This window comes from Pteropus alecto, unplaced genomic scaffold (genome assembly GCF_000325575.1).
Source record: "Pteropus alecto unplaced genomic scaffold, ASM32557v1 scaffold45, whole genome shotgun sequence".
Classification (NCBI taxonomy): Eukaryota; Metazoa; Chordata; class Mammalia; order Chiroptera; family Pteropodidae; genus Pteropus; species Pteropus alecto.
In genome coordinates this window covers 29,496,532-29,515,136 of record NW_006442491.1, presented here as the reverse complement: position 1 = coordinate 29,515,136, position 18,605 = coordinate 29,496,532, and the positions used below count along the sequence as shown (strand labels likewise).

General features: G+C 49.9%; 1 protein-coding gene and 1 non-coding gene across 2 annotated transcripts in view; both read left to right on the top strand.

Annotated features, from left to right (window-relative positions):
* Window positions 1-4: 4 nt before the first annotated feature.
* The window catches only part of CDH22 (cadherin 22), a gene marked incomplete at its 5' end in the record, with an annotated part of 69,121 nt that continues 50,520 nt past the window's right edge, over window positions 5-18,605 (top strand). Inside the window, 2 exons of the mRNA XM_006922078.1 lie at window positions 5-133; window positions 9,233-9,527. Of these exons, the coding sequence (XP_006922140.1) occupies window positions 5-133; window positions 9,233-9,527 (424 nt within the window). The remainder of the gene's footprint in view (window positions 134-9,232; window positions 9,528-18,605) is intronic.
* On the top strand, window positions 11,338-11,456 carry LOC112471136. Its single transcript, XR_003043218.1, has one exon. It is a non-coding gene; the product is annotated as a 5S ribosomal RNA (ribosomal RNA).

The window sequence follows — 18,605 nt, the reverse complement described above, 5'->3', positions numbered from 1 at the left end:
CACCCCGACGCCGGCGCCCGGCGCGCAGCAGGACGGCACGCTGGGCATGGGCCGCGTCAAGCGCGGCTGGGTGTGGAACCAGTTCTTCGTGGTGGAGGAGTACACGGGCACCGAGCCCCTGTACGTGGGCAAGGTAAAGTGGGGCCCTGCACCCGCCATCCCGCGCCCAGAACCCGAGAGACACCCCCTGGTAGGCGCAAGGGTCCCAGATCCCCTAACCTCGTAAATCCCAGTCTCTGGTGCCTCCTCCCTGCTGTCCCTGGCTTGGGGCAGACACCAGGGTCCTGAGCTCCACTCCCCGTCCTGCCCCAGGCTGTTCTCCAGCCCCTCTCCCTTTTGCATCTTGGAGCAGAGACTGCTAGTAGATAAATCCAGTCGTCTTGTAGCTAGAGGCATCTAGAATGTGGAAACAGGTTTGCAAATATGATCGTGTCCCACACATACTCTCCCCACTCTGCTTAAAATTCTTCAATAGCTTTCCATGCACTTTGGGTCAAGCTCAAGTTCCATCCCACTGCCCACAAAGACCCGGCTCCCCACTCTCAGAGTTTCAGCCACAGAGCCCAGGGGTGCCCTCTGACTGTGTCTTCAATGCCCCATGCATTGCTGCCACCTCCTCTTTGCCTAAGTTGTTTCCTCCCCCCTGAACTGCTCTGTCCTGTTCCTTCTACTGATTACTTTATACTGACACTCAGGTCCACTCAAATGCCACTTCCCCAGAGAAGCCATCCTGACCACACCAGGCTAGGAAAGGTCGCTGCGTGTGGCCATCCCTCCCTGTTACATGCCTTCCAACATCCCGTATCTTCCCTTCATAACACTTAATTATGCATGCGTTTGTTTGATTTTGCAATTAATGTGTCTTTCCTATTAGACTGTGTTTGTTTCACTCACCATTAAACCCCCAGTGCCTAATGCAGATATTGCTCACAAATTGTTCATTAAATGAATGAATGAATGAAAGCTGCTTTTTCAAACTCTCGGAGTAAATGCTGGTTAATATGGCTGAAGATTTGTGCCTTAGGCATATAAGGGGCTGAGAAGGTCTTTTGTTCACACATTCAATCCCTGAACTCCTCAGCGGTATGATGCTGGAGAGGCAGAGGCAAGTAAGATCCAGCCTCTGCCATTTGGGGGCTCCCCAAAGTGGCAGAGACACTCTGGTATGTAAAAAACTTCACAGAGCAGCACCTGGCACTGAGTAGGCATTCAATAAATAGTATCTGTTGACTGGCTTCGTAGAGGAGAAGAGATCTGAGCGGCGTTTTGACGTACGAGTAGGAGTTCATCAGCCTGATGGGAAAGAGGACGTAGCCTAGGCAAAGACTTGGAGACCCGGCAGAGCCTGGCTAATTTGGAGGCTTGTGTCAGCAGTTGAGGTGTTGAGATGGAGAGTTGCTTGTTGGTCATGAAAAGCAGGGTGGTGCCCAGGGATAGTTCTCTGGCTTCTGCTAAAGCCAGTCAGCTTTCCAGGAAGTTTTGGTCAGCAGAGATGGAGGGAGACCAACTCTGGAGTTTCCTGTGTGCTTAAATGCGTCTGAGATCGGGAGGCTGACCAAGCTGCTCAGTTCAGAGGCTCGGGGAAAAGGACCGTCAGCCAGGAAGGGAGGAAAGCCTTGACATAAACCTCTAGGTTTGCCTTGCAGGAGACCCAGATTTTCTCTTGCCTAGACGCAGTAATCCCTGGTCATTGGCTACTTTCTTCTCCATGCATGTGGCTGAAGTTGAACCCCACATCTGAACAAAGTAAGAATTTGGCAGAGCTCAGAGTGGTTCATATGCTTACTCAAGGTCACCCCGAAAACTGGTGGCAGAACCTAGGACTCCTGACTCCCAGCCAGGGCCGTGAGATGGTGGGGCTGGTAGAATGGGGTCAGGGGATGAGGAAGGAGGAACCAGTGTCAGCTAGACAATAGCTAACGGTGAGGTATTTAAGGGTGCAGGCTTTGGAACCAGAAGCAACTGAGTTGGAGTCCTGGTTCTGCCAGCCCATGAACCGTGTTGCATTAAGGAAGTCACTTCACCTCTCTGGACTTCAGTCTCTTCATCTATAAAAGTGGGACTGAGAAAGCCCGCTTCCTAGGGTTGTTGAAAGGATTAAAGAAAAAAACCAGCACATAAAAGTGTTCCACCTGCGGTCTGGTTGTTTGTTTATTGTGGTTTTCTCATTATTCCCATATGAAGGATTTAACTCTTACACTGCAAGGTAGACATCATTGTTCCCTTTTGTAGGCGAGGAAACTGAGGTTCAGAGAGGGCTAAGTTATGGAGTGGCCACGTCGCTTGGCCTGGATTCAAACCTGTGTGTGCTGGAGGCCAGTTGCAGCCTGATTCACCAAATATCTGAGACCTCCAGGCCTGGGAGAAGGATTTTGGTCCAGGAAAACCCCAGACGGACAGGGAAGGACTCTGATACATCTGCCTGTCAGCCGTGGTGGTCTCAGGAACCTCGGCAGCTGGCCTCCCCAGCCACCCACACCTGAAAAGATGAGAGAAACCACTGATTCACCACCGTCACCTGCATCTGCCCAGTCGTTACCACCTTGGCAGCGTGAGCCAAACCCCATCCCATCTCCTAGAACCAAATCTGTCAGCAATAGGAGGTCGTTAGTAAGTCCCTTCATTATAAGATAGGGAAACTGAGGCCAGAGGCAGAGAACATCATGCCAAGACCACACAGCAACATGGCGACAGAACCAACTCAAGAGACCAGATCTCCTGGCACCAGCTCCCAGCCCAGTGCAATTTAATTGTCCTGTATTAAGCGTCTGCTATGAGCCAGGCATTGTGCCTAGGGGTCTTCCTTCATTTCACAAAGGCCTCTCCCAGCATTCCAGCTGCTGTCATGACTATGCCATCCTCCTCCTCCATCATCTTCACACAGAGCCCCTTCTCTCTTCTCAAGGCCACCTCCAGAAAAGCACTTCCCGCAGTGAGGAAAGAGAAGGAAATTTCCATTTCTTTGCACACAGTTGCCCAAAGCACACTTTCTTATGAAAGGTGGTACAGTGTGGGGGCCAACTGGAGCCACACTGCCAGGACTCAAATCCCAGCTCGGCTCCTTGTTATCTCCGACTTCGGGCACGTGATTTAACATCTCTGTGCCTCAGTTTCCTTATCCGTTGAGCGAGGCTGTTACTAGGACCTCCTGAAAGGATTGCGATGAGGATTCAATGAGTTGTTAGCATATGTCAAGAACCTAGAAGAGTGAAGAGCGCCTGGCGCTTGCCATATGCTCAGTAAGTATTAACTTTTATTACCATAGGTCTCACCTGACATTTCCACCACCTTAAGAATACCATCTACATGGACACTACAAACCCTGCCCCAAATCCTGAAAGCCTCTTGGCAACCCTAGTTTCTCACCACGAAGTGGGCGCAGGTGGTCACTAGCCCACCCCTCACTCAGAATATGAGCTTGGGCCTTTAAAAACCACCTGTCCCCATTTCCAGCTGAGTTCCACACTTGTACAAGTGGACTAGCCCACCCCTCACTCAGAATATGAGCTTGGGCTTTTAAAAACCACCTGTCCTCATTTCCAGCTGAGTTCCACATTTGTACAAGTGGCTGTATGTACACACACACACACACACATGCACACACATGCGCTCACACCATGCTGCCTCTCACTCTTCAGGGAGAAAGGACTTCTCCATGGTTTCGGTTAATTCACTGCTTCCTGGTCCCCTGCCCCAGGGAGCCGCTGGGAGCATCTGTCCTTGTCAAATTCCAAAGGTAGCTTAGCAACAGCACCATTGCAGAGTGAACCCCAGCCCCAACGTAACCTATTTTACAACCGCCTCCTCCATCACTCACTGCCAGGCTCCTGTCAGCACCCGAAGGAACCGCTGGGCCCCCGCAGTTGTCACCAAGGCCCCCGCACCGGCAGCTCCCCTGCTGTCCTGTCTCCTTCTACAGCCCAGCCCACCTCTTCCCCTCACCTTCTCGTGAGTCCCACCCTCAAAGCAACCTCCCAAAATTTTCATACGACAGGGGTACTTGGACTAATCTTTTTTCCAAACTGTAATTTCCCCCGAGGCTTCTGTCAGTTGGATTGTGGATTTTGTAGGATTCTTAATTTTTTTTTAAAAAAAAGCTAGAATTATGGGGTCAGCACTTATGACCAACTCCTGTGGGCGGTGAGATCTATTTTAGATATACGGCAGGATTAAAGGGGGGAGGAGAGCAGATTTAATTAAGTTGCTAATATTTAAAGAAAATTGATGAACTGGTTTACGAGTAGCATAGGCATGAACAGACCCCTTATTCCGGGGGAGGCTTTTTATTTGATTTGCTTTCCGTTTAAATCCTGGACTCGTTTTATTTGCGTAGCTGCACTGTCCGTTTAATTGTCTTTAATAAGGAAAACGTACCTCTGCTTGCATTTAACTTTGATTTAATTAGGAGGAAGTAATTAATGGCCTTATAAATACCGTTTTTCAGCCCCACCTCTATCCCCCCACCCCGGGATGAGAAGCCCTCACTCTGGTGTTTTTCATGTTGTTTGTGATCCAAGGCTGGAGTCTGGGGAGGGCCAGTCTCCCCCCAGGGCTGTCCACACTTGATGCAGTGGAAAGAAAGAACCCAGGATGTAGAGTCAGACTGCCTCTTGTTAGCTGTGGACTTTGGGTAGGATATGGGCCCTCTCTGAGCCTCAGTTTGCCAGTCTGCACAACGGGGAGAGAATAATCTCTGATTCCCAAGATCAGTATGAGATATCAGTGAGGTCACGGTGAAGGGTTTGGAAGTGTGCCCCGTGGACTCTCCTCCCTAGTCTGGCTCCTGTGTACCTGGTGTTTCTCAGAGTGACTGATCCTCCAGAAGTCCCAGAAGACAGTTGGGGAATTCTAATGACAGCTGTGCATTTCATTATTCATTTATTCAATATGTTTGGTCCTGTCCCCTCTGCTGGGTATTGGGGAGATAGAAACAAAGCCATATGCTTGGCCCTCAAGGAGCTCAAAATCTTACACTCTCACGTGCATGCACACACAGACACACACCTTGAACTTCCTGTATTTTCTGTGCAGGCATTGTCAGGGCACTAGTGTGTGCCAGGCATGGGGAGTTCAGAAAGAGAGTAATCAAAGTTAGTCCATGCCCCTGCAGCCCATGACAGCCGGGGAGACGGAGGTACAACAATGGGGTGCTACAGGGAGTGTGAATGGGGCAGGGGGACAGAACAGAGTGAGGACTCTTCAACCAAGTGGGAGGACCTCCGAGAGGGCTCCCCAAAGGAGGAAACAAGCTGAGTTTAAAAGTCTCCACGCAGGTATTGGATGCTGGCCCCTGTATCTCCAATGGTTCAGGATGTCCCCAAATCCTCCTGAGACAAGAGTGAGAAAGGGAGAGGGAATGAATCTGCATTGAGTACCTACTATGTGCCAAGAGCTTCCACATGTTACCTTACAATGGAATCCCTGCGAAAATAATATCAGCCCGGTCTACAGATAAAACTGAGGCTCAGGAAAAGATTGCCTCTTGCCCAGGGCTATGCAACAGGTCGGTGACAAAGCTGAAGCTGTCGCCCAGCCATTCCCAAAGTGAAAGTCTGCTACCTTTCCTGATTCGAAGTCTTTTTCCAAATGCTGAAACAGAGGCTCAAACTGAAGAGGCCTTCCATGACTGTGGCCTGCTGAGTACAGGGCAAAAAAAAAAAACAACAAAACACTGGTGTCCCCGTCTCTCCCCAGATTCCCAAAGGCTGCAAAGGGACCAACCTGTGCATGGGAGTCTAAAACTGGGCCAATCTCAGTCTCTTCACCTAAGAGATGGGGACATATTTATGTAGGCCACAAAATTAAATTAGATTTCTGCAGAGGCCTGCAACCCATGTCTGACACATAATAGTTGCTCAATAAATGAGAGCACCATCTTCCACTCACAGCTGTGAGTCTTGAGAAATGTCCTCCCAGGGTAGAGCCACAGGCAGTTCCTCTCCACTAGGAGCCAGAGGCCAGCAGACAGGGCAGGCAGCCCCGCCCCAAATCCGCAGCAATTAGCTCAGCCCCAGGCCAATCGGCCCTGTCTGTCTCTGCAGTGTCCAGAGGCAGCCACTGAGCCCCATTGTGTATCCCGTGTCATTCTTCATGGAAAAACATCAATGACATCACCTCTGGGTTCCAATTCCTCCTCCCCACTCCTCACTCTTAAGTGATCCCTATCCGGGGTCTGAGTTAAGATGTCAATGGCTTCAGCGACATGAGGGAGACCCAGGAGACAAGAAAGGGAAGAAACAACCATTTAGACAGCGTTTAAGTCATTACGAATATGTTCTCATTTAACCTTCACCACATCTGTGCCAAGTGGGGCTCAATCTGATTTCTCAGATAGGAAAATGGGCTCAGAAAAGTAAAAATCAATAAGCCCATGGTTACAACCTTCGTCGAGTCATGGGATCAGGAGGTGGCTTCCTAAACTTAGCTGTGTGACAAAGCAAATGACTTCCCTTCTCTGTGCCTCAGTTTTCTCATCTGAGACATGGGAAGCATATTAATGTTCCATGTGGCAGTGATGGAGACTCATAAGATATATCTGTTAAGCAGCTCACCAAATGGTATCTTCAGGCAGACCTCGTTTTATTGCACTTTGCTTTACTGCACTTCACAGATGTTGCATTTTTATAAATTGAAGGCAGGACCCTCCACCAGCAAAAAGATTATGACTCGCTTTATTGCGATACTTTATTCCAGTGTCTGGAACCAAACCTGCAATATCCCCAAGGTATGCCTGTATTTTGCACACTGCTCAGAGACCTTTGCTGATTGAGTAAGCAGATGCCAGGTATGATTAGGAGGAGGGTGGCGGCACCTTCAGAGGGAACAAGTCTACCCTCTCCTATTGCCATGTCCCCTGGGCAGAGGTGGAAGAAAAGCATAAACAGCAAACAGAAGAGACAGGTCTCCTCATCCCCATTGCTGCCAATGATTCAGGGCTGCCGTCCTGAGATAATTTTATTGGGGGCATTAAACTGAGTTATGAGGTTTTTACAATCCAGCCACTTATGAGAAATCTATTAACAGTAACTGGACAGGAAGAAGGCTTCTTGGTGAAGCCCAGGACAAGCATTAATTGGGGCAATCTATAACAGGACGGGGACCCGGAAAGGTTCCACCAGACGCCTCCATTTACTCCCCGCAATTTCTGCTGAGAATCAGCAGACTCGCCAAAAAGAGAGAGATGCCCATTAATCGGCTAATGAAATATGAAAATGTTTATGGGCCATTCAATCTTCCAAATGGCACTTCTATAATCCACCTTTCAGACACAAAGTTCCACCAGCAGAATTTATACCCAGGCTCCTCCTGCGTGGCAAGGGGTGGGCTTTCGTCCCCCTTCATGACGACTTCATTGGCACTTGTTATCCTGCTGAGTGGCCTGGGGGACACGGTGTCCTGGCCCGAAAAGGAACTTGGGGATTCTCTCTTTCACAGTCCATCTCTGCAGAAGCTTGGAGAGAGGCAGGGACTTGCCCAAGGTCACCGGCTTCATCAGGTGCATTTTCCTCTGTTTAGAGCTGCCTTGGAGATTTAAGCATTGGAAGATAAGGACTTAAGCGTTTCCGTTTGGGAGAACAGTCTGCTGGTTTCTTGCCCAACAGATCTCCATTCAGTGAAAACAGCCTAGGATCTGGAGCCTAACAGTGCCTGGAGTAAATCCCAGTTATATGTAGCCAACAGTTAGTAATAATATAATAATCACAATGGCTACCATTTATTGGACACTTATTATGTCTTAGGCAGGGTTGATTTTCAGCTCGTACATACTGGTGTAGTCGTGCCGGTTATCGAGAGAGTTCACTACCAGCGGTAGATAGTCCCTCTCCTCTCCATCACCCCCCGCTCCCTCAGCCCCTCGGACCTCTCCGTGATCCAGCAAGCACCGCGTTCCTAAGTGGCCCAGTGGGGCCCTGCCGTGGTACCACTTTGTGGACTGTGCCCCTGCCATGCTGGCTGTTAATATTGTAAGTGTCACATGGTACTAGGCAGGTGCTAAGGGCCTTATGTGGACTTTAACTGAATTAACCCCCAACACCTCTAGGAGGAAGGTGCTGTTATGATCCACATGTTACAAAGGACGTGATTGAGACTCAGGGAGGCGCAGTGACTTGTGCAGAGACACACAGGAAAATGATGCTGCAGCCAAGGCCAGGCTATAATGCCTCTTCCTCCCCCTGGACATCTCCTAGGAGGCTTGAGGATGGAGAGAGAAAGCCCAGGCTGTGGACCAGGCCAGCTCTCGCAGTGGTCTGACCTTGAGCAAATCATCCCACTTCTCTGATCCTCAGTAGGAAAAAGGTCTGTGTGGGGGGAGAATCTGTGAAATGAGGATCGCAAAATTACTCTAGTAGGGTTTTGTTTTAAAGAACCCTGAACTAAATAAGTATGTAAATTGCTTAGCACAGTGCCTGGCACATAGTAAGTGCTCCTTTAATTTGTGTTCCCTTTCATCCTCCCTCCATTCGTGCCCTGTCCCTACCATGTGCCAAGCCCTGAGGCTGGCTCTCCAGAGAGCTAGATGAATAGTGACCTGTGAGGGCTCAGAGCCCAGGGAGATTGGACAGCAGCTTGGAACCTTGTTAGAAATGCAAACTCTGAGGCCCCATCCCAGACCTACTGAGTCAGAATCTGCATTTTAACAAGATCCTCAGGTGATTTGCTTGCACAGAAGGTTTGAGAAGCACTGGCTAAGCCATCCTACAATCTGAACACGATAATGATGGCTCGATGTACTGAAAAGATCTTGGAGGGGAATGAGAGTGGGGATCTGGAAAAGCTTTGGGGAAGAGGTGGCATTTAAACAGAACCTTTGCAGGGTGAGTAGAGTTTCAGTAGGCAGAGAAATAAGGACAGGGTGCTCAAAGCCAGAGCAGATGGGTGCGGAGGAGGCTCTGAACTTCATTGTAAAGGCAATGGGGAGCAGTGGAAGACTTGCATGCAGGGGAGGACCTATTCAGATCTGCCTCTGAGGCTGCTAGCTCTGGTTGCAGAGGAGAAGGTGGATTATAAGGGCAAGGCTGGAGGAGGGAGAGCTGGCAAAGTACTCTGGTTCCTACAGCGAGGCCCAGACTGGGGTGAGGCATGGCTTCCTCGGCCCCAGTGTTTTCACTAAAGAATGGATAGGTTGAAGAAGAGACAAGCTTGGGAAGAGGCCTCCCATGGGACTTAAGCTGGGAGGCTGAGACGAGTTTCCTCCCCAACCTCCACCCTGCCTTCCTCCCTGCCTCTCCAGATCCACTCAGACTCAGACGAGGGTGACGGAGCCATCAAATACACCATCTCGGGCGAGGGCGCTGGGACCATCTTCTTGATCGATGAGCTGACAGGGGACATCCACGCCATGGAACGCCTGGACCGTGAGCAGAAAACCTTCTACACGCTGCGGGCCCAAGCTCGGGACCGAGCCACCAACCGCCTGCTGGAGCCTGAGTCGGAGTTCATCATCAAGGTGCAGGACATCAACGACAGCGAGCCCCGCTTCCTGCATGGACCCTACATCGGCAGCGTGGCTGAGCTCTCGCCCACAGGTGGGCTGCAGGCTTCAGGGTGCGGAGCTGGGGGAGGGGAAGGGGGAAGGAAAGCTGCCAGATTCTGAGTAGGAGCCTGCTCTGCGGGGAGCGGCTGATACCCTGGGGAGGGATGGGAGAGACAGGAGCTGCTGCTCCAGGGTAGAGAGTACAGACATGAGCCCAGGGGCCTACACAGGCTCATGCATAATCCTGGGCACAGTCACAGCTGCACACCCAGACAGAGGCACACACGTGACCTCAGGCATATATGTGGACACAGTCCTCACATGAACATGAGTCTACATGTGGACACAGAGACCATTTGAACCTGATCTTAGACCCACACACAGTCACACACACACAGGCCCAGCCCCACATACCAGCTCAGCTGTCCTCTGATACACGGACCCACTCAGGCACTACCATGCACAGACAACATCCAGGACCGTCACGCACACAGGCACAGATGTCTGCCTTGACACAACCCTTCACCAGAGTTCAACTCCACACAGACACAGCACAGCCCTTGGCCACCGTCCCCACACAGATGCAGGCATAACTGAACATGGGTACACCTATAACCAGAAACAAGCTGAAACAAGACCCAACCACACAACCGGACACAGCCTCACACCCAACATAGACACATGTAACCCCACCCAGGAAACAGCGCATCACACAGATGGAGTTTATACACAGACATAGCCACGTACGTAGACACAGGCAAAAGCCATACCAGACATGACCCTTCTGGGGCTGAGCTCCACCAGAGTATAGCTGCAGACAGGTCTGGCCACAGCCAGGTGCAACAACATTCAGACAGCTTCATTCATTGCCTGCATTAAGCCCCAAAACACAGACCCAGCCACCTGGGGACGCAGGTTCACAGAGATGGCTGAGCTCCCAGACACAGATTCAGTTGCATATATTTGGGCATAGCTGCATACACCCAGAGACACTGGGCATACACTGGGTACATATGGAAAAGGGAGCACACGCATCAAAATGCCCATCTGCAAGAAGACCTCAGACATGGTCACACTCAGAAACTCACATTTGCCCAGCAGGGGAACTGGAGCCAAAGGTCAAATGAATCTGCCCTCTCCCTCTGTGAGGCCCCAGACAGCTGGCTGACCATCAAGGCTCCATTAGCCTGGGGCTTCTGGTAGAAGCTGCAGTCATGGAGTGAGGGACATAGCCAGCAGCTGCCATCTCCTTCCCCACCGTATTAACCGAAGCACCTGTAAGCCAAGCTGGACAGGGAGCAAAGACCCTAGGTCCTAGACCATGTTCCATCACTGACGCACTGAGGCCAAGGGATTGGTGCTGCCTCTCTCTGGGCCTTTCAGCTCCACGGTTGTATGCCAGAGGCCGGGGGTATTTGTGTTCTTAGGGGAGGGCACAGTCAACTCCATCTTTCCCAGACTGGGCTAAATCTGGCAGATTGGTGGGTAACGAGCAGGCAGCCAGTAATGGAAGAGGAGGAAGGAGACCAGAGAAAATGGTGGGCACAAAGGGATGGTGAGAGGACAGGGAACAGTGAGGTACGGATGTGAGTGCTGGCTGGTGCGCGTGCGCACGCACACACACACACACACACACATACACACACACACAGGTCCGTGTGCATGTCTCGTGTGTGTATGCATTCACATATTCATGTGCGGATATGCGCGTGCATGGATAGCCGAACAACTCTTTAAGACCTGTGCACGCATGTGACAACGTGTCTATTTAAGTATATTCATTCATTCATTCATTTAACCAATATGTATGAGGACCTACTATATGCTAGGCACTGGAAACACAACAATGAAAAGGCAGACAAGTCTACGGACATGCCACCCTGAACAAGCCCGATCTCGTCTGATCTCGGAAGCTAAGCAGGGTCGGGCCTGGTTAGTACTTGGATGGGAGACCACCTAGGAAGACCAGGTGCTGTAGGCATAAAAAAATTTTTAAATAAGGGCTTGTAAGCTGACGAAGTCCTTGCAATCTGTGAGGTCAACCAAGGGTTGTCTCATCTGAAAAATAAAAATAAAAATAAGTAAAAAATTTTAAAAAGCAGACGAGCCTCCCTGCTCTCATGGAGAGTACATTCTGGCCGAGGAAGATAGGCAGTGGGAAAATAAACAGATAATTAGTCTGAGACGTCTTCTCTGAGGAGATGACATTGAAGCAGAGACCTGAAGGATGTGAGGGCATGGGCCCTCGGGAGAGAGCATTCCAGCCAGAAGGAACAGTATGTGCGAAGGCCCCAAGGAGAAGAGGAGAGGCACCCACCCAGATGGTACAGCCATGTAGACCACAGTCAGGGGTTTGCCTTTTATGCTGAGCAAGCTGGGAAGCCAGTGGAGGGGCTTGTTCACAAGAGCGACATGATCTGACTTAGTTTTAACAGGACCCCCTAGCTGTTCTGTGAAGCTTAGGTGGGGCAGCGGGCAAGGGCAGAGGCAAATTATCCATTGAAGAGGATACTGCAATTACCTAGACAAGAAATGATGGTGGTGTGGAACAAGGTGGTGCCAGGAAGGATATTGAAAAGAGGTCGACTTTTGGCTATGTTGCGAAAGCAGAGCTGAAAGCGTTCGCTAACAGATTGGATATGGGGTGTGAGAGAAAGAAAATTCAAAGATGACTATCATGATTTGGACCCAGGCAATTAAATAGATGGAATTTCCATTTACTGAGATGGGAGAAGCAATGAGAGGAACAGATCTGGGGGATGGAGGGAAATCAGGAGTTTGGTTTCAGACGTGCAAAGTTAGAAGTACTTGTCAGGCAGCCAAGTGGAGATGTCGAAAAAGGCAGCGTAATGTACAGATTCGGTGGAGAGATCACAGGTAGCTCAAGCCCCTGACTTCCCAGGTCCAGCAGTCCCTACTCCTGGACTCAAACTCTAGCCTAAGAAGATGTGGCCCTGTCCCTCTTCACCTAAAACTGACCTGCACCTTTCCACGTGGTAAAGGCCAGAAAGGAGGCTGGAGAAGGAAGCAGGAGCTGTTTCCAAAGGACTTGAGGGAAGCATGGAGCATGGGAAAGGCTTAAGCAAGGAAGTGACGTGGGCGGACTTGCATTTTAGACAGCTCCCTCTGCTGCGGTCTGGAGAATGAGTGAGGATAGGAGGGCTCCAGAGGAAGGTGCAGCCCCGTACCCGCCATGGTGGCTCATCCATCACTTCACTCTCACTTCAACTCTGAGAGGTGTCGCAACTGATGGTAGCATCCTCGTCGAACAGACAGGAACACTGAGGCTCAGAGAGGAGAGAATGTACCCACAGTCACATAGAAGTCAGTGGCCAGGTAAGTTGCCAGCTTGGCTCCCAGACTGCAGGAGTGGCAACTGTCTTTGCATCACACATAGGGAACCTGGGACCGAGAGAAGGGCAAGGCCTGGTTCCAGGTCGCCTAGAGAGTAGGAAACAGAGCCAGCCTCCAGCTTCTTGAGGACCAGCCTAAGAAGCTCCAGCCCTGCCTCATCTCCCTCTTTTAGCCCACTCACTCCGACATTCTGCTCAGGAAAAAGTCAGGCAGGGGGAGTCAACTCAGACAAGCCAGGGAACCCAGGAGGGGGAGGGAGGACACAGAAATTAAATTAGTTTATTTCATTTGAGCAACTTTTTGAAGGGGAAGCAAATTCGACACCGGGGTGCTTGAGGAGACTCCAGGCGGCTTTGAAAATCAGTCACAATTACTGAGCCTCCTGATCTGGGCTGACGGGGGGCGGGGCCGACAAGCGGCGTGGAGATCAGAGGGAGCAGGGACGTAGCTTGGGACATGAAAGGCAGCAGCACTCGCAAATTAAACCACTCACGGCTTAAAAGGGAAGGGAAGTGTGCGGCGGGGGGTGGGGGGGGATGGGGGGGCTCGATAAGCCACGGAGCCACACTTCTGAGGAGGGGCACCACCCAAGCTGAGCTTAACTCAGCGAAGCAGGTCCTGCAGCTGACAGTCCAGAGGCCTGGCTGCCCTCATGACCTTGGGCAAGTCCCTGCCTGTTTCTGGGCCCCAAATTCCCTTCTGAGCATTACGGGTGTTCATTCATGCAACAGATACTCACTGACGGCCTACTGTGTGCCAGGCGCCTTTCCGAGCATTGGGGATTCCTGGGAAGCCTATGTGTAGAGCAGGGAGAGAGACAGGAAAGAAATAAACAAAACAATATATTATACATCTATGATGTAAGTGCCGTGAAGAATAAGGGAATTGGGAATTATATTGGGGGATTGCTATTTTAGATAGAGGAGTCTTTTTATAAGAGCACGTTTGAACAAAGATCTGAAGGAACCAAGGGAGTGAGCCAAGGAGCAACATGAAACAGTAGTTTTTATACTTGATTGTGCATCCATATTACCTGGAGGGTTTGTTGAAACACGGATGGCTGCCTCCTTCCCCCGGGGTTTGTGATCCAGTAGGTCTGGGATATTAGAAATATTTTTTTTCATTTTTAACAAATGCCGATGCTGCTGGGTCAGGGACCACACGAAGCTGGAGGAAGAACGTTCCAGGCAGAGGGAACAGTAAGTGCAAAGATCCTGAGGTATCGTGTATTTGTCGTGTTTGAGGAATAGAAGGCAATTGAGTGGGAGTGAAGAGAGGAGTGAGTGAGGAGGAGAGTGTCCAATGAGACTGGGAGACGTACTAGAAGCACTTCGGACTTTGAAAGATTTTCGGCTGTACTCTGAGCGAGACAGGGAGCAGAGGAATGACATGATCCAATCTATATTTTACAAGGTTGACTATCGGCCACCATGTTGAAAATAGACTATAGCGGGCAGGGTTGGAATTAGGGAGATCAGTGAGAAGACAGCTACAATCATATAGGCAAGAGGTGATGGTGATTTGGACCGGTGTATGCAGAGAGAAGATATGGGGTTATGGATGTGTGCTGAAGGCAGAGTCAGCAGAGTCTGTGAGGCATTGAATGTGAGGAGTGAGGAAGAGATCGGACAAGGATGATGCTGAAGTTTTTGGCCCGAACAACTAGGTGGATGCAGCTGCTTTGCGGAGATGGGGAATGCTCCAGAAAGAGCAAATTGGCAGCACAAAACTAAGAATTCATTATTAGACACATTAAGATTGAGATGTCTGCTAGAAATTCAAGTGCAGTTGTCAAGGGGACAGTGGGATCTCTGAATCTGAAGGTCAGGAGTAAGATCGGGGCCGGAGATAGAACTGCAACACCAACAGAGAGGGAATTTAAAGCTCGAGGCTAGATGAAATCAACAAGGGAGTAAGTTCTGATAGAGAAGAGCTGGACTAGATAATCTCTTGATGCCTGGGGGCCAGACCCCTTCCCTAGGGTGTCACGGCCTGAGCAGCAGACAGCAAAAGGATTTCAAATGGGATTTCCTGTGCCCATTTCAACTCTACTTACTAATGCCAACTATGTATAAGGCGATATACTTGGCACTGTTGAGGATACAGAAATGAGAATTTCAATCCATCACACATCTATTAGCCACCACTTTATTCTGGGCACTGCAGGGGATGTAAAGATAAGTAATTGAATTAAATCCACAAATGTTTATTAGCACCCATTATATACAAGGCCTCTAGTGTACTCGGCTTTGTAGGGGTTGCAAAGATGAGTCACCCAACTTAGTAAACATTTATTAGCACCTACTTTCTATATGTGTGTGTGTATATATATATATAGTCCCAAGGGGATAGAAAAATAAATAGTTGCTTTAATTAGATAAACATATATTCATGCCTACCATGCATAGGGCACTTTGCTAGGTATGTGGGGATGCAAAGATGAGCAAGACACCAAAGTGGTGGCAGATCAGTTTTATCTCTGGCCTCAACTCTGATCAATCGGCAGTGACTGTAGGGTTGTGTGGAGAAGGAGTCTGATTTCTCATTCAGGCTCGGCAGAAGAGAAACCCATAAACAATTAGCGATATCTGCTGTGAGCAAAGGAAGGAGAATGTGGTGGTTCAGACTCGTAGGATTGGCCTTGCTGGGCCGTAAGACTGGGGCTCAACAGACGGGAAATGGACAGGGGCCCTGCCATAGTCATTTTCTCACATATTCCAACCCCTCTGTGAGTAGCATCTTTAACAGATAGGAAGAGAGTGTTGTAGTACAGTTCGCACTTCTTAGGATATTCACTAAATAAAAGCTATCAGTGAACACTGCTTTTACAGAACTATTTACCTTTATTCTCACGATCCTGGAGAATGAGCAAGGCAGGCATTACTGTCCTCATTTTACCGATGGGGAAATAAATACAGAGAGAGTTGAAATAACTTGCCTAAGTTTCCAGAGGAAGAGCTAGAGTGAGAGCCAGACCCAGAACCTGCAACCAGAACCTGAGCTACTTGTTTTGGCATGCAGGGCAAATAGCCACAACCATTTCTTTAGCTTGCACAAAACTTCACAGCTTGCAAAGCACTTTCACACCCCTAATCTCATTTTATCTTCTCAGGAACTCTCTTGGGTTAAGTGTTGACACCCCCATTTTACAGCTGAGGAAACCGAGGCTCGAGAGAGCAAGAGAAATAAAATTGGGAGAGCACACTGTCTGAACGCTAAACCCAGTGCTGGGACGACGGTGGCAGAGAGGAAAGGAGGAAGGCAAGAGGACGTGTGTTCCCCACGGGTCTCATTTGGGGAGGGCAGAAGCAGCAGCAGGCTGGGAGCTTCCGATTGTCCCATCTGTAGCCGGAGAGAGTATAGCTCAGCAGCCCTCGGGCCCAAGCCAGGAATCAATCGCTGGCCTCTGCAGAGACAACTTCTAAAGATGTTTTTAATTAAAGTCCGGGAAGATCTATATGTGCAATATCTCCTTGCCTAGCAACGGCACTGGCTCTCACCGCCTAGGATTGGGGGAACGGGACAGGAAGTTTCTGGTGGAGAGAGGTGTCAGAGAGGAGCAGGCACACACTGGCCCTCAGGAGGACCCCACGGCCCAGGCAATCTGGACAGGGAGGAGTGTACCCATGTCTATTTTTGTCTTTTCCATCAACAAATCATTCAACAAACATGTGCACTCTCTCTCTCTGCCAGGCCCTGTGCCCACACAGCAGGGGGTACAGAGGTGACAAAGCCACCATCCTGCCCTCAAGGATCTAGCACGTAGTGGGTATTCTGTAAATGTTGGGTGACTGAATGGAACTGAATTATAAGCAAAAAAAAGTTTACTTTCTGTAACTGGCAGAGGGATACTATTGCAAACACTTAGAATGTCGTTGGCCCGAACAAATAAGATGAGCAGACTACTTAACAGAGGGCCCCCTTTAAATGTGCAGAGAAGAGTGTACGAGTCTCAATTTGGGATGGCAGGAAAGTCCTCTCTCTCAGGGGGACGGGTTAGATCCCCACACAGAGACTCAAGGCTTGCCTGTATGAGCGAGTCCACGGCTGGGACCCACGAGCAGAGAAAGAGTGAGAGGAGGGGTCCCAGAGTTCCCTGAAGACTCTGGAGAAGTGCGTCTGTGACATAGGGGGCCTGACCACGGTCTCCTTGTTCCCCCTCCTGCTGCCTCCCACTCTCCTGCTTCATACGTATCTCCACCTATCTCTGTTTCTATATAACTCTACTTTCCAACTTTATCTGTTTTTCTACCTCTGTCTGTCACGCTGTCTCTTTCCCACTTTCTATCTCTATCTTTATCTCTGCCTCTCCAACCCTCATTCCTCTGTCTCTTTCTTCATTTCTCCCTGTGTGTCTGGGTATCTCTGTTTTTCCACTTTCTCTCTGTCCATCTTTCTGAATTTCTGTCTCTTGTCTTTCTGTCTCTGACCCACTTTCTTTCCCCATCTTTCTGTGCCGCCTTCTCTGTCACTTGTCACTGGACCTGCCTCCTTCCACTCTGTCCTGTGACCTCCCCCTCTTGTGCAGCCACTTTCCTGCATCTCCTGCGCATCATTCGTCTACATTAGGCTGCCCTGGCTGGGCAGAGGAAGTGGGGTTGAGGCCAGCCCAGCAAGTGCATCATAAGTGATGATCAAAGAGGGAGCTGGGGGGGGCGGTGAGGGGGGAGCTTGAGAAGGGGCTTGTTTCCTGTGTAATCTGAGCATTCCCGGGGACTCGACAAGTGGTTTTTAATTTTTAATAGAAAGCATTCCGCATAGTTCTGGCAGCAGCAGGAGGTGGGACTCATTTTTTATAAATGTTTGAGAAGCTAAATGTGAGCCGAGGGTTTCCCAGGCCCAGCAGGGCAGCACAGGGAGGGAGGGAAGAGGCAGGATGGTAATAATTACAAACATCTTCATAATAATGACACTTGGTCATCTCAGTTGAGGACTCTGTTCTTTTCCAAAGTGATTCATCTCTTTCATCTCATTAAGGCATCTCCCTCACCCAGTGAGGCAGGAAGGATAAAGCCTGATCTCCATTTCACAGAAGGGGAACTGAGGCCCAGTCAGGTCAGACAGTTTTCCCATAGCTGCACAGGGAGCCGAGGACAGGGCTAGAATGAGAATTTATGTCTTCAGTCTCTGAACTCCACTCCTCATAGCTCCACCTCCTCCCTGAACCAGCTGGGGTTTCTCCTGGGGCTTATGCAGCCCAAGTTTGGGTCTCAATTGGACTCCGCTGATAGAAAGGGTTAAGGGACTAGAAAGGAAAGAATTCAGGCCTGGGAACCAGGACTTACGTTCTAATTCTGGCTCTATGACAAACCATGTCAGAATCACCCAGGTAAACCAGAGATGAGGGATGGGCCATCCCCTTTGCTCCTGATACTAGTACCCATGGATTTCTTATTCATGGCCCAGAGATCTCCTGACCCTACAGAGAGAGGGAAAAGAATAACTCCTATTGAGCACCTATCACATGCCCGGCTTCACCAGTGACTTAAATTCATCACCTCTAATCCTCATAGCATCTCTGAGAGGCAGAGTGGGCCCCTCCAAATTTCAGGTGCGGAATCAGGTCAAACAGGAGAAAAGACTTGACCGAGGCATAGAGGAGGAAGTGGTAGGATGTTCTGATGCCAAAACCCACCTAGTCTCCATGGAAGTGTGAGGGGCCTCTGCTCTCAGGAGCATCTAACTCCTCCTGCTGACATTACCTGGGAGGAGCACTGCTGACTTGGTCATCTTTGCTGCTTCCTTCTTGGAGTCAGTCTGAGCACAGGCACAGTGG